Below are 13,229 nucleotides of genomic sequence, written 5' to 3'. Positions count from 1 at the left end.
AGGGGGTAGGGCGCGAGGTATCATGGAGGATCAGTAGGCAAACTGTGGCCATCAGAGGAGAGCAGCGCCCGCTCTGATCCCCGGGACTTTATCAACTGTTCACCGCCCGCAGAGGAAACGTCTCGACATGGACATGAAGAAGAGGATCACCTTGGAGCTGCGGAACAGGAGCCCGGCGGAGGTGAGCCGCATTTTAATAACATTCTAATTGTTGCCTGAAATAGCCCGGGAGGTGATGAGCGAGCGGAGGGAGCCTGGCTGGCTGCTCCCCCCGCTCGCTCATCACATGCAGGGGTCCGCGGACCGACAGCACGGGCGGAGAGTCAGCCGCCGGTCAGTCGGTCGGTGGGAGCTCTCGTCGAGCCGCTTCTCGCTTCATCGACCGGCGGCCGCGCGGAGAGCAGCTTTCCCGGCTGGATGTGGAAGCATCTCCGCGGCTCCGTCCGCCCGCCCGCCCCCTCCTCCTCCCCGGTGAAATCCCTTCTGTCAGGGAGGCTCCGCGGACACATTCTAGCATCAGAGCGCCATTAAGATGAACTTTATAGACGTAAACGTAAATAAATATACGATTCAAACTGTTTCTTCAAGTTCAGCCATTAATCTTCATCTCACACGCCTTCACGCACTAACGAGGCGCAAGTTTAACTTTTAATCAGTCGCCGGACAAACTCGACCTCCCCGGAGAAGACGATATAAATAAAGACTAAATGTCCGTTAATGCGCCGCTGCTGCGTGTTTAATGGTCGCGGGTGTTTGTGCGGGTGTACCGGGGTGTTGGGAGCTCACCGCGGGCTTCGTCCCGGAAAAACACTGCGTGTTAACCTCGACAACAACGACGTCGGTTGGTGCTTCGTCGTTCTCTGCGAGCGGACATTTTAAGTCACCAACGGCTTAAACTTGGACGGAAATATCTTCACCTTCCGACATTTTGTTAAACTTCACTTCACTAAGTCCGCCTCGGAACTACAGTTAGCGTCTTTTTCGAGGCTTTGCTCGACGGTTCCGTGCGGCCGTGCCCGGTGTCGGTCGTGCCCGGTGTCGGTCGTGCTCGGCGGCGGTCGTGGGGCGCACTGAGGTCGGTCAGAGACATTTTGAGTGGGAGCTCGTGCTCAGAGTAACGCGTTACCCGCTTAACGTTACAGAAAGCGGATTAGCGGCGGTTCGGATGGAAACTGCGCTGATACCGACGAACACCACCACAGCACCGCCTTTATAACGACACCGAACAGACTCGGTACACCGAGGCTCGGTGCTGTGGGAGGGTGAAGTACCGAGCAGGGTCTGTTTGGATCACAGCGGCGTAACGAGTTAAAATGGCGTTACTCGACACACGTCAGTACCACAGATTACTGCCTGTAGTCTGAGCACGTGACGGCCACTTCGGATTAAAATGAATGTAACTGAATATGTCGAGTAATCTGGATTTAAATCCACTGAAACGGACTGAGAACCAGTTTTAATTCAGATTGTGTCGTCGCTCTGTGTGAGGCACTCCGTGTGTGTGTGTGTGTGTGTGTGTGATTAAGTTATATAACCGGCTGCCAACCAACACGCTTCAGTTAAATAACAACACACACACACACACACACACACACACACACACACACCGTGCAGCTCACGTTCACACTTAATTCACTTCAGACTGTCAGTCAGTCACCGAGCTGGTGTCATGTTTTATGAATTGGGGGACGCCGGCAGATGGTGTGTGGAGGCTCAGAAGCCCCCCCCCCCCCACACACACACACACACACACACACACACACACACACACACACACACACACACACACACACACACCACACACACACACACACACACACACACACACGCGCACACACACACACACACACGCACACACACACAGTGCCTGTAGATTATAGTAGGTTAACCCCCCCCCCCCCCTCCCCTCCCCTCCACACACAGAGTGGTGGTGCTGTTGGGCTCAGTGATGGCTGCAGGCTGCAGCTCTGCTCTGTTACACTGAGGCTCTGCTGGTTATATAAGCCGGAGAACCAGAGGAACTCTGGGAAATAAACGCGGCCACCAGTCTGAACAAAGTCCTCCACATTCGGACGCCTCACAGCAGCACGCTCACATCAAGCATCTACTCTTTTTAATTAAGCCACAGTTTAAAATCATTATCATGAGGTATGTTTTAGTTTTACAGCAAATCTTTATTAGAGCTTAAATAAAGTCAATCAATAATTTGGTCCGATTAGCAGGTAGTTCACAGGAAACTCTGATCATGTGGAAGAGACATCCCACCCTCACCACAACCTCCAGAACCCACCAGAACCACCTGCACCCTCACCACAACCTCCAGAACCCACCAGAACCACCTGCACCCTCACCACAACCTCCAGAACCCACCAGAACCACCTGCACCCTCACCACAACCTCCAGAACCCACCAGAACCACCTGCACCCTCACCACAACACCCATAACCCACCAGAACCACCTGCACCCTCACCACAACACCCAGAACCCAGCAGAACCACCTGCACCCTCACCACAACACCCAGAACCTAGCAGAACCACCTGCACCCTCACCACAACATCCAGAACCACCTGCACCCTCACCACAACCTCCAGAACCCACCAGAACCACCTGCACCCTCACCACAACACCCATAACCCACCAGAACCACCTGCACCCTCACCACAACACCCATAACCCACCAGAACCACCTGCACCCTCACCACAACACCCAGAACCCAGCAGAACCACCTGCACCCTCACCACAACATCCAGAACCCACCAGAACCACCTGCACCCTCACCACAACACCCAGAACCCACCAGAACCACCTGCACCCTCACCACAACACCCAGAACCCACCAGAACCACCTGCACCCTCACCACAACACCCAGAACCTAGCAGAACCACCTGCACCCTCACCACAACACCCAGAACCATCTGCACCCTCACTACAACCTCCAAAACCCCCCAGAACCACCTCCACCTTCACCACATCACCCAGAATCCTCCAGAACCACCTGCACCCTCACTGACAGCCAGAACAAATCCACTAAAATAAATGTACACATGTATGAGCCCAGCAGCTGCAGACACGCCTGGTCTGGACCGAACAGAACATTATATTATACATACACCTGCTGCTCGCTCTTATTGGATGATAACGGACTGTCACAGATAAATCCGTATCAGCGGTTCTGATGAAATGTGAACTATGTTTACAGAACTTATTACAGAAGAAGATGTTTGTGTTAATTTCAGATTTTTCGATGAGAGAAGTTCAGTGCTACAGCTCAGGTGTGTGACAGCTCAGGTGTGTGACAGCTCAGGTGTGCTACAGCTCAGGTGTGTGACAGCTCAGGTGTGTGACAGCCCAGGTGTGTGACAGCTCAGGTGTGACAGCCCAGGCGTGTTACAGCTCAGGCGTGTTACAGCCCAGGCGTGTGACAGCTCAGGCGTGTGACAGCTCAGGTGTGACAGCCCAGGTGTGCTACAGCCCAGGTGTGTGACAGCTCAGGCGTGTGACAGCTCAGGTGTGACAGCCCAGGTGTGCTACAGCCCAGGTGTGCTACAGCCCAGGTGTGCGACAGCCCAGGTGTGCGACAGCTCAGGTGTGTTACAGCCTAGGTGTGCTACAGCCCAGGTGTGTTACAGCTCAGGTGTGTGACAGCCCAGGTGTGCTACAGCCCAGGCGTGCTACAGCCCAGGCGTGCTACAGCCCAGGCGTGTTACAGCTCAGGCGTGCTACAGCCCAGGTGTGTTACAGCTCAGGTGTGCTACAGCCCAGGTGTGTTACAGCTCAGGTGTGCTACAGCCCAGGTGTGTTACAGCTCAGGTGTGCTACAGCTCAGGTGTGTTACAGCTCAGGTGTGCTACAGCCCAGGCGTGTGACAGCTCAGGTGTGTGACAGCTCAGGTGTGTGACAGCCCAGGTGTGTGACAGCCCAGGTGTGTGACAGCCCAGGCGTGTGACAGCTCAGGCGTGTGACAGCTCAGGTGTGTTACAGCTCAGGTGTGCTACAGCCCAGGTGTGTTACAGCTCAGGTGTGCGACAGCCCAGGTGTGTTACAGCTCAGGTGTGCTACAGCCCAGGTGTGTTACAGCTCAGGTGTGCTACAGCCCAGGCGTGTGACAGCTCAGGTGTGTGACAGCCCAGGTGTGTGACAGCCCAGGCGTGTGACAGCTCAGGCGTGTTACAGCCCAGGCGTGTGACAGCTCAGGCGTGTGACAGCCCAGGCGTGTGACAGCCCAGGTGTGCTACAGCCCAGGTGTGCTACAGCCCAGGTGTGCGACAGCTCAGGTGTGCGACAGCTCAGGTGTGTTACAGCCTAGGTGTGCTACAGCTCAGGTGTGCGACAGCCCAGGTGTGACAGCCCAGGTGTGTTACAGCCTAGGTGTGCTACAGCCCAGGTGTGCTACAGCCCAGGTGTGCGACAGCTCAGGTGTGCGACAGCCCAGGTGTGCGACAGCTCAGGTGTGCGACAGTTCAGGTGTGCGACAGTTCAGGTGTGACAGCCCAGGTGTGCGACAGCTCAGGTGTGACAGCCCAGGTGTGTTACAGCTCAGGTGTGACAGCTCAGGTGTGTTACAGCTCAGGTATGACAGCCCAGGTGTGTTACAGCTCAGGTGTGACAGCCCAGGTGTGACAGCTCAGGTGTGTTACAGCTCAGGTGTGACAGCTCAGGTGTGTTACAGCTCAGGTGTGTTACAGCTCAGGTGTGTGACAGCCCAGGTGTGTGACAGCCCAGGTGTGACAGCTCAGGTGTGTGACAGCCCAGGTGTGCGACAGCTCAGGTGTGTGACAGCCCAGGTGTGCGACAGCTCAGGTGTGTTACAGCTCAGGTGTGTTACAGCTCAGGTGTGACAGCCCAGGTGTGTGACAGCTCAGGTGTGACAGCTCAGGTGTGTGACAGCCCAGGTGTGTTACAGCCCAGGTGTGCGACAGTGCAGGTGTGACAGCCCAGGTGTGACAGCTCAGGTGTGTTACAGCTCAGGTGTGACAGCCCAGGTGTGTGACAGCTCAGGTGTGACAGCACGGTTTCTGTTCAGTCAGTTTTCTGCTCTGCTGTGGCTCTTTGTCTCTCTGAGCCGTCTTAATAATGAGGATGAATATTAAACACAGGACCATTCCAGGTGTGCTCATCTGCTGCCTTTTTTTCTTCTTTTGACACTAAATGAAACTAAAAAGAGACAGGTACTGGACCGGTACTGGACAGGTACTGATGTTGAAGTTTGAGACTTTAGCAGGTGGATTGTGATTGGCTGGGACACCTGTCAGTCAAGGCACATGTACCTTCACTGTGAGTGTGAAGAAGCTCAGTGAGCTGCAGCTGATGATTACTTTAATTATTGATTAACTTGTTCTGTAGGATTAGAATAACTGATTAAAGCCTTCAGCGTCTGTAGGCAGCAGCGAACGTGACCGAGTACATTTAGTCAGGTCATGTACTTTTAATTTAAAGCTGCAGCTCTACACCTCAGAGGCACTTTTCCCTCCACATTACTTATTTGATGACTTTAGTTATTTGCAGATTTAACCAGAGCAGTAACTGTTTTAATTATTATAATCAGTTGAGCCATAATATACAGTATACGTACGTATATCTGAGATTAAAACTACTTTAAAAGCTTTACTTCCACTCAGGTAGGACTTTTCTGTGACTGTTTCCTCGCCGAACAACTGAAACAACAAATGAGTTTACAGAAGCAGCTGATGGTCACCTTCAGGTCAGGTGACTCAAATGACTGACAAGATGAGCAGATGTTGTTTCTGTCCATCATCTGTTCAGTTAATTGATTGTTTCAGTTCTAACTTCAGTCACTTCAGTTTGTCTTCCTGATATGAACTGTAGAGGAGCAGCAGGTCGGCGCTGTGATGTCATCACACAACACAGGAACGCCCTGCAGAACAGCAGCTCCTCAAATGTTACACATGTCACAGGGGTGTAACTGTGTGTGTGTCTGTGTGTGTGTGTGTGTCTGTGTGTGTGTGTGTGTCTGTGTGTGTGTGTCTGTGTGTGTGTGTGTGTCAGATTGCAGAGCTGGTGGTTGATAACAGTCGCTCTGCAGACGGGGAGGTTGAAGGTCTGACAGACGCCTTCACGGAGCTCGAGTTCCTCAGTATGGTCAACGTTGGTCTGAGCTCGCTGGCTAAACTGCCCTCACTGCCCAAACTACGCAAGGTAACACACACACACACACACACACACACTGATGTGCCTCTCTGTGACTGACACCTCCTGATGATGTCATCATCTCTGATGTCCCTCCAGAATAAAAGTCCAAAACCCCACTTAGAATTTAGAGAAGACTCACAGTTCAGAACTCCACTGAGGATCTTCACGTTTTCATGTTTTCTTCAGTATCACAGTGATCCAGTGATGGCTGTCTGTACATCCAGGGGCACACTGCAAACAGGAGATGCTAACAGCTAATACGGCTAATTTTAATGAAGACTATGGAGGAAGAGTTGCCCTCTGATTATTCCTCCAGAAGTCTGCAGCAGCTCCACATCACACTCTCCTGGCTTTATATGAAACCTCGACACACAAAACATTTGTTCTGCTTTCTGTCAGAACCATCATTAGCATGTTAGCATCGAGCAAGTTGGCCACATTTTTCTTTTACTCCATTTTCACATTTAAGTCAAATTGAGCTGATAAACTGCAGCAGAACAACTTCATGCTCAGGTGTATAACTAGATTATTCTAGATGTTTACCTGCTGCTGTTTACCTGCTGATGTTTACCTGCTGCTGCTTACCTGCTGCCGTTTACCTGCTGCCGTTTACCTGCTGATGTTTGCCTGCTGCTGTTTACCTGCTGCCGTTTACCTGCTGCCGTTTACCTGCTGCTGCTTACCTGCTGCTGTTTACCTGCTGCTGCTTACCTGCTGCTGTTTACCTGCTGCTGCTTACCTGCTGCTGTTTACCTGCTGCTGCTTACCTGCTGACGTTTACCTGCTGCTGCTTACCTGCTGCAGTTTACCTGCTGCCGTTTACCTGCTGCTGCTTACCTGCTGCTGTTTACCTGCTGCTGCTTACCTGCTGCCGTTTACCTGCTGCTGCTTACCTGCTGCCGTTTACCTGCTGCCGTTTACCTGCTGCTGCTTACCTGCTGCTGTTTACCTGCTGCTGCTTACCTGCTGCTGTTTACCTGCTGCTGCTTACCTGCTGCTGTTTACCTGCTGCTGCTTACCTGCTGACGTTTACCTGCTGCCGTTTACCTGCTGCTGTCTACCTGCAGCTGCTTACCTGCTGCCGTTTACCTGCTGCTGCTTACCTGCTGACGTTTACCTGCTGCCGTTTACCTGCTGCTGTCTACCTGCAGCTGCTTACCTGCTGCCGTTTACCTGCTGATGTCTACCTGCTGCCGTTTACCTGCTGCCGTTTACCTGCTGCTGCTTACCTGCTGACGTTTACCTGCTGACGTTTACCTGCTGCCGTTTACCTGCTGATGTTTACCTGCTGATGTTTACCTGCTGATGTTTACCTGCTGCTGCTTACCTGCTGCTGCTTACCTGCTGATGTTTACCTGCTGCCGTTTACCTGCTGATGTTTACCTGCTGCCGTTTACCTGCTGCTGTTTACCTGCTGATGTTTACCTGCTGATGTTTTGTTTGTTGACCAGTTGGAGCTGAGTGACAACAACCTGTCTGGTTCTCTGGAGACTCTGTCAGAGAAATGTCCCAACCTGACCTACCTCAACCTGAGCGGGAACAAGATCAAAGAGCTGAGCAACGTGGAGGCGCTGGTCAGAAAACACACACACACACACACACACACACACACACACACACACACACACACACACACACACACACACACGGTTTGTAGCTGCTAACACGATATTTCTTTGTGCAGCAAAACCTGAAGAGCCTGCAGAGTCTGGACCTGTTCAACTGTGAGATCACGTCTCTGGAGGACTACAGGGAGAGCGTGTTCGAGCTGCTGCCTCAGGTGACCTACCTGGACGGCTTCGACCAGGAGGACAACGAGGCGCCCGACTCCGAGGCCGACGACGAAGGTGAGTGTTCAGCTGAGGAGTCGGCCTGACCGCGGCCGTGACCCTCCTGCTCTCTCTGAACGTGTCCTCTGTGTCTCCAGACGAGGATGGCGAGGACGGGGCGGGGGCGACCGGCGACTACGACGACGAGGACGATGAAGAGGAGGATGAGGACGGCTCAGAGGGAGGAGAGGTGGGGCTGGGCTTTCAAGTGAACCGGGGCAATCAGGTGGGCAACTCAGGCTTCGGCCTGCAGGTCAACCCACAGCCGGCTCAGACGCAGGCAGGCCTCAGCTTCCCATGATGCACCTGTCCTCAGCAGAGAGAGTCACAGTTTACTGTCCACTATGTTAGAGCCTCTTTATGAGTTACTGTTTAGGTTTTGTAAACTGGATGTGAGGACGCGACTGAGCAGGCAGGTCAGTCTGACTGACGACACACAAACACAGTTAACATCTACAATCATAGAGAAGTGGTTCTGTGACTCTCCTGCTCGGATCTGAGCCGGGCTCACGGGTTGACCTCAGGTGTGACATCAGCTGTGACCGTGTTCTCGACCAGGTTCAGCACCAAAATGGCCGCCTCTGAGGACAGATGTTGGTAACAGGAAGTCGTCTGTCCGCTTCATTTGGCTCTCATCAGCCTAAAACTTCTTTTCTTCTTCTGCTGGTTTTTCTCCTCAATTTAAATCATTTAAATCAAAACTTTCTTTTAAGAGATCTTTGTTTATCTTTATACATTTGATAGTTTGAATATAGAATATTTATTTAATATTTATCCCACCACCATGTTTTTATTGGTGTTCTTCTTTTCGTAAAGGACAATTATAATTTTCATAAACTTTTCTATAATTTACATTCTATATTTATGTTGGCTGGAAAACGGCGTGTGTTTCTGACAACAGCCTGTCAGAGTCGGTCTGATGGCGGTCAGCCTGGTCACCGTGGCGTAGACGTGATGCGTAGTGTTAGTGCTTCGTCGTGTCGTCCAATCAGAAAGTAGCTGCTTCTAATAGCTGGCTCTTATTTTGAAATTAATGACTGTCGGTCTTCTTCTATCGTCTCAGGAGGATGACGATGATGAGGACGACTATGCAGAGGAGGAGGAGGAAGGTGAGTGAAGCATCATGGGACTCTTGGTGTCAGTGGTCAGAATCCTGTCGCCTCCTCTGATTGGTCACTTCTGTCTCTTTCTCTCCGTGCAGAAGATCAAGCGGGCGTTCAGGGACAGAAGAGGAAGAGAGACGTGGACGACGAAGGCGAGGATGACGACGACGATGACGACGACGACTAGTCGTCTCTCCGGCCGTGGTCTGTGTGTCGTCCTGTCCTGTTTCTGTCCGTCTCCTCCGGACCCGACCTCCGCCAGACAACCAACAGCAGGGACAGCAACAGCAGCAACAGGAACAGTGTGATCGGAGCTAGTTTGTTTCAGTCTGTCATAGAATCTCACGTCTTTATTTTTAGAGAATATATAAGAACCAGAGCAGAAGATTTTATCAGAACTCCAGCTGTTCTCAGCTGAAGATTCACCACGTTTCCCTTTAAAACCAGGTTCAGAATCAGCGTCTCCGTCTGTCCGTCTCCTCTCCACATCCTCCACCCCGACACTCTGAGCGGCTCCTGACTGAACTCAAACTCCACCTGCTGCGGACTGACTTCCTATATGACATCACTAACTCACCATTGGACAGACTCTGGCGTTCTTGCGGCAGTCGTCTCTTCACGCTCGCGTCAGGCTGGCGATGATCGAGGCTCAGAATAATCAGGCGACTTTCACGCCTGGAAGCGTTGAACACCGTCAGCTGCTGAACTGACGAGCGTCCTCACAGGCCGGTCCAGACTAAAACACTTCTGCCACCATCTGATTGGTCGATACGTTTCAAAATCTGATAAAATGCACAAACATCAACGTACAGTTGATTTGATCCGTGTGTTACCGTAGTTACCAGATCATCCTAATTAAATCAGTCGTTTATCCAGAGATCGTTTCTTTAAAGGTGCAGTACGTCAGTTCTGTTTGAAAACATCCAGAAATGAGCTAGCATGCTAACCAGCTAGCCCCAGCTGTGTGTGTGGTTTGCTAGCTGCTAAAGTTAATTCTGGTGATTGATGAGTAGTTAATGATTTGAATGAATCCATGTGAGATCATGGACGCAGATGAAGAACGGGTCTACTGGCTGTTGTTCATCTCAGAAGATTTCAAGTTTTATCTTTAGATTTTTATATTTATTATCTGTTGTTTCTCTACACAGATCAGCTCACAATCATTTATAATAACAATGATTTTTATTGTAAACCGTAACATTTATAGTGGAGGCTCCAGTTCCTCCATCAGATTGGGAACCCGGCCCTCCTCTGACGTTAGTGGATCTGGATCGTTGGATTCAGTCTGGAGTCACGTTAGAACCCGTGAACCAGCTCTGAGATCACAAGTCCAACAGTGCTGATCAGAAAGGTGTGCTGAAGTCTTCTAGTCTGGACCGGAATATTCCTTTGATTTGCTTTCATACGAGCCGGAGCTGCCGTCCAAACCTCCAGAGTTTCCCAGAATGCACCTCTCTCTGAAACACCTGCGAGCGGAGCTTCAAAACCACCAAAGTCCAGAGTTGTCCTCAGAGTTCAGTGAAGCAGAACCCTCTCACATCAGGAGCTTCCTTCTGCTCAGCGGCTCCAGCTCCACTTTTTACAGTGTAACCTCCAACATGGCCGACAGGAAGTGTCAGCGTTCTCAGGAGAGCCTCCATCATATCACCAGTCCATCCAATCTGATCTCCACCTTTAAAAGTTCTCCGGTCGTTCAGGACTCCAGAGGATCAGGACCCGGTTCTTCCTGCAGCCATATCTGTGTGTGGGCTCTACCAGGAGAGGACAGCGCCCCCTTCAGGACCTCTAACACCCAATCAGGGACGTCACATGTTTCCGTTCAGCCTCCTCCGTCAGTCGGAACCCTTTAGTCGGACCTGAACTGGACGAATAGTGATCACATTGACTCTGCTGTCTCTGCCCCGTCTCGCCTGCTGTAGAGAGAACGATACCATGATATTCCCAGTGTGTGTTTGATTTGTTGTAGGGGTTTTCCAGGGAAGATTAGGGGGCGGGTGGGAGGAAATCTTAGTTCTGACGTGTTTGTTTTTTTGAGTTGTCAGCGACCCGTTTTTGTCCTGATCAGCAGCTCTCTCTGTTTTTTAGTTTGATGTGAAAGCGAGCGGCTCGTCCTCAAACTGCCCGTCCCCTCGTGATGTCCGGACCGCCGCCGTGTCACACTTCAGGCTCCGCCTCCTCCTCACAGGACACCTTCATGTACATTAAAGGTTGTGGTGCGTTCAGGTGCTCCTCCAGTCAGAAATATACAAGTTTACCAGCTCATTCAGATGAAAACTGCTCTCAACACTTTTTACCTTGAAGCCTTTAAATAAAGTGTAGATCCAGTGTGAGATCTTTGACAGCGAAACGTTTCACTGCTCAACATCTTTAAATCAAATAATTATACTTAATGATTCTCTGATTCACCTCTGGCTAAATGAGCTGACAGAGCACCTGAACGCATCTTAGTGACAGGTGTGCAGTGGATTATGGGAAACCGAGTACTGCAGTCATTCTATCAAGGAGGCGGAGCCTGAACAGGACACACCTGTCGCGTCTGATTCAGGTGTTGCTGCTCTGCGTGGGATTCTGCAGCCAGGCAGGCGGCAACTTTTTACTTTTTACTTCCTCTAGTTGTTTTAAACCGGACCAAACCTGACTGACAGGAAATAAATCAGTTAATATGATTATTAACTATCAAAAAACAACGTTAAGTAGAAAAAATGATCCAATCATGAAGGAAAAAAGTAAACGTTCAGGTTTGTGTAAATTTATCTCCTGCAGGCGGCGTGTTGGTCCTGGTGAAGCAGCAGAATCTGTACAGATCTGACTTTGAACTAAACTGCTGTAAACTTTTAGCTTTTCTCTCGTTTACACTCTTAAAAACGACGCAGCGTCTTCAGAGTCTGACTCACCTGGAGGTTCAGTCGGAGCCGGAAGATTTGTTTTGTATTCACTGAAGAAGGTTGAGTTGATCATGTGACTGTTAAATACTGTCTGTTAGATTTGAGTTTAATCAGCGCTAACGACGGACCGTAGCTGAGACGAGGCGGCCATGTTTGTTTGACCTGCGGGCGCCTCTGTGTCCGTCACAGTTATCGGAGCTCACAAAGGTTTCTAATTGAATTTAAAATGAGAAACTTGAGTGAGATGAAACTGAAGTCAAACAAGAATCCACCAACCAGCTGCTTTAATATTTACATGTTCTCCTACCCTGTCGTCGCCTGTGATTGGCTCGAAATAAGTTTAGAAAATGGCGGCCATGTTCAAAGAATACCTGGCAGCTGATTGGATGAACCTCCTGTGTTTACTGTGGTTCTTTGCTCTTCTTTAATGAAATAAACTACAACAGCTGTACGAACCACTGGAGGAGCCGCCATGTTGTTCTCCAGACAAACAGGCGCTTCTCTCGCTGGTCGCCACATCTAAGCCACGCCCACAGCAGTTCCTCAGACGACACTGATTGGTTCAACCCATGTGTTTAACGAATCCACCGAGCAGCTGAGTTGAGGTGGCGGTCAGTGGTCGGCGCTCTGAGGGTGTGATGACGCGTCGTGGCGCTGCTGAACACGCTGCGTTGTGTTTAAGAGTGTAAAGGTCAAAGGTCGTCTGTCAGACCTGCTGAGGTCAGTTTAACTCTGGTTTTAAGGCAATATTGTAAATAGACTCTCAGCTCAGTTTCAGGTTTGTTTTTATTGTTTTTAATGAATTAAATAATTTTACAGATGTTTTTGTTGTTTTTCTGCAGCCAGGTGATAGTTGACCCGTCTTTGACCTTTGACCCCAGCTGTTACTTCCCTCCATCATCTGTCTGTGGGGAAAAACTGTGTTTGACTTTTTGTGTGGTGTAACAAGAACATGTCGAGGGTTTTCAATTAAAGTTTCAAAGGAACGAGTCGTGTTGATGTTTGACGCTCACCTGAGTCACACAGAGATCCATTAAAACTCACCTGAACCTGTCGGACCCACCGAGCTCAGCACCTGTGAGGAGCAGGGTCATCCTGCCCCAGCTACCTGCAGCCTCACCTGGCAGCCTCACCTGCAGCCTCACCTGCAGCCTCACCTGCAGCTTCACCTGCAGCTTCACTGGACAGGTTAGTTTCCTTTTGATACTCGAGTACATTTACTCGAGTACTGTTCACCTGAAACAACTGAATGTCTCAT

At 50.6% G+C, this 13,229-nt stretch overlaps 1 protein-coding gene across 2 annotated transcripts; it reads left to right on the top strand.

The window, feature by feature from the left end:
- LOC115577667 (acidic leucine-rich nuclear phosphoprotein 32 family member E-like) lies at positions 1–12,957 on the top strand. Of its 2 annotated transcripts, none has more exons than XM_030410573.1 (7): positions 1–181; positions 6,011–6,160; positions 7,606–7,728; positions 7,839–8,001; positions 8,082–8,173; positions 9,047–9,092; positions 9,185–12,957. In XM_030410573.1, exons 1-7 carry the CDS (start codon positions 128–130, stop codon positions 9,271–9,273), a joined length of 717 nt encoding a protein of 238 aa, XP_030266433.1. In that variant the 5' UTR covers positions 1–127; the 3' UTR covers positions 9,274–12,957. The 2 variants fall into 2 exon arrangements, with proteins under 2 accessions (XP_030266433.1, XP_030266432.1); XM_030410572.1 differs by having other exon boundaries at positions 8,082–8,209.
- The last annotated feature ends 272 nt before the right edge of the window (positions 12,958–13,229 follow it).

This window comes from Sparus aurata, unplaced genomic scaffold, assembly GCF_900880675.1.
Source record: "Sparus aurata unplaced genomic scaffold, fSpaAur1.1, whole genome shotgun sequence".
NCBI lineage: Eukaryota > Metazoa > Chordata > Actinopteri > Spariformes > Sparidae > Sparus > Sparus aurata.
The sequence above is the reverse complement of the archived record's forward strand: the minus strand, read 5'-3'. Positions and strand labels throughout refer to the sequence as shown.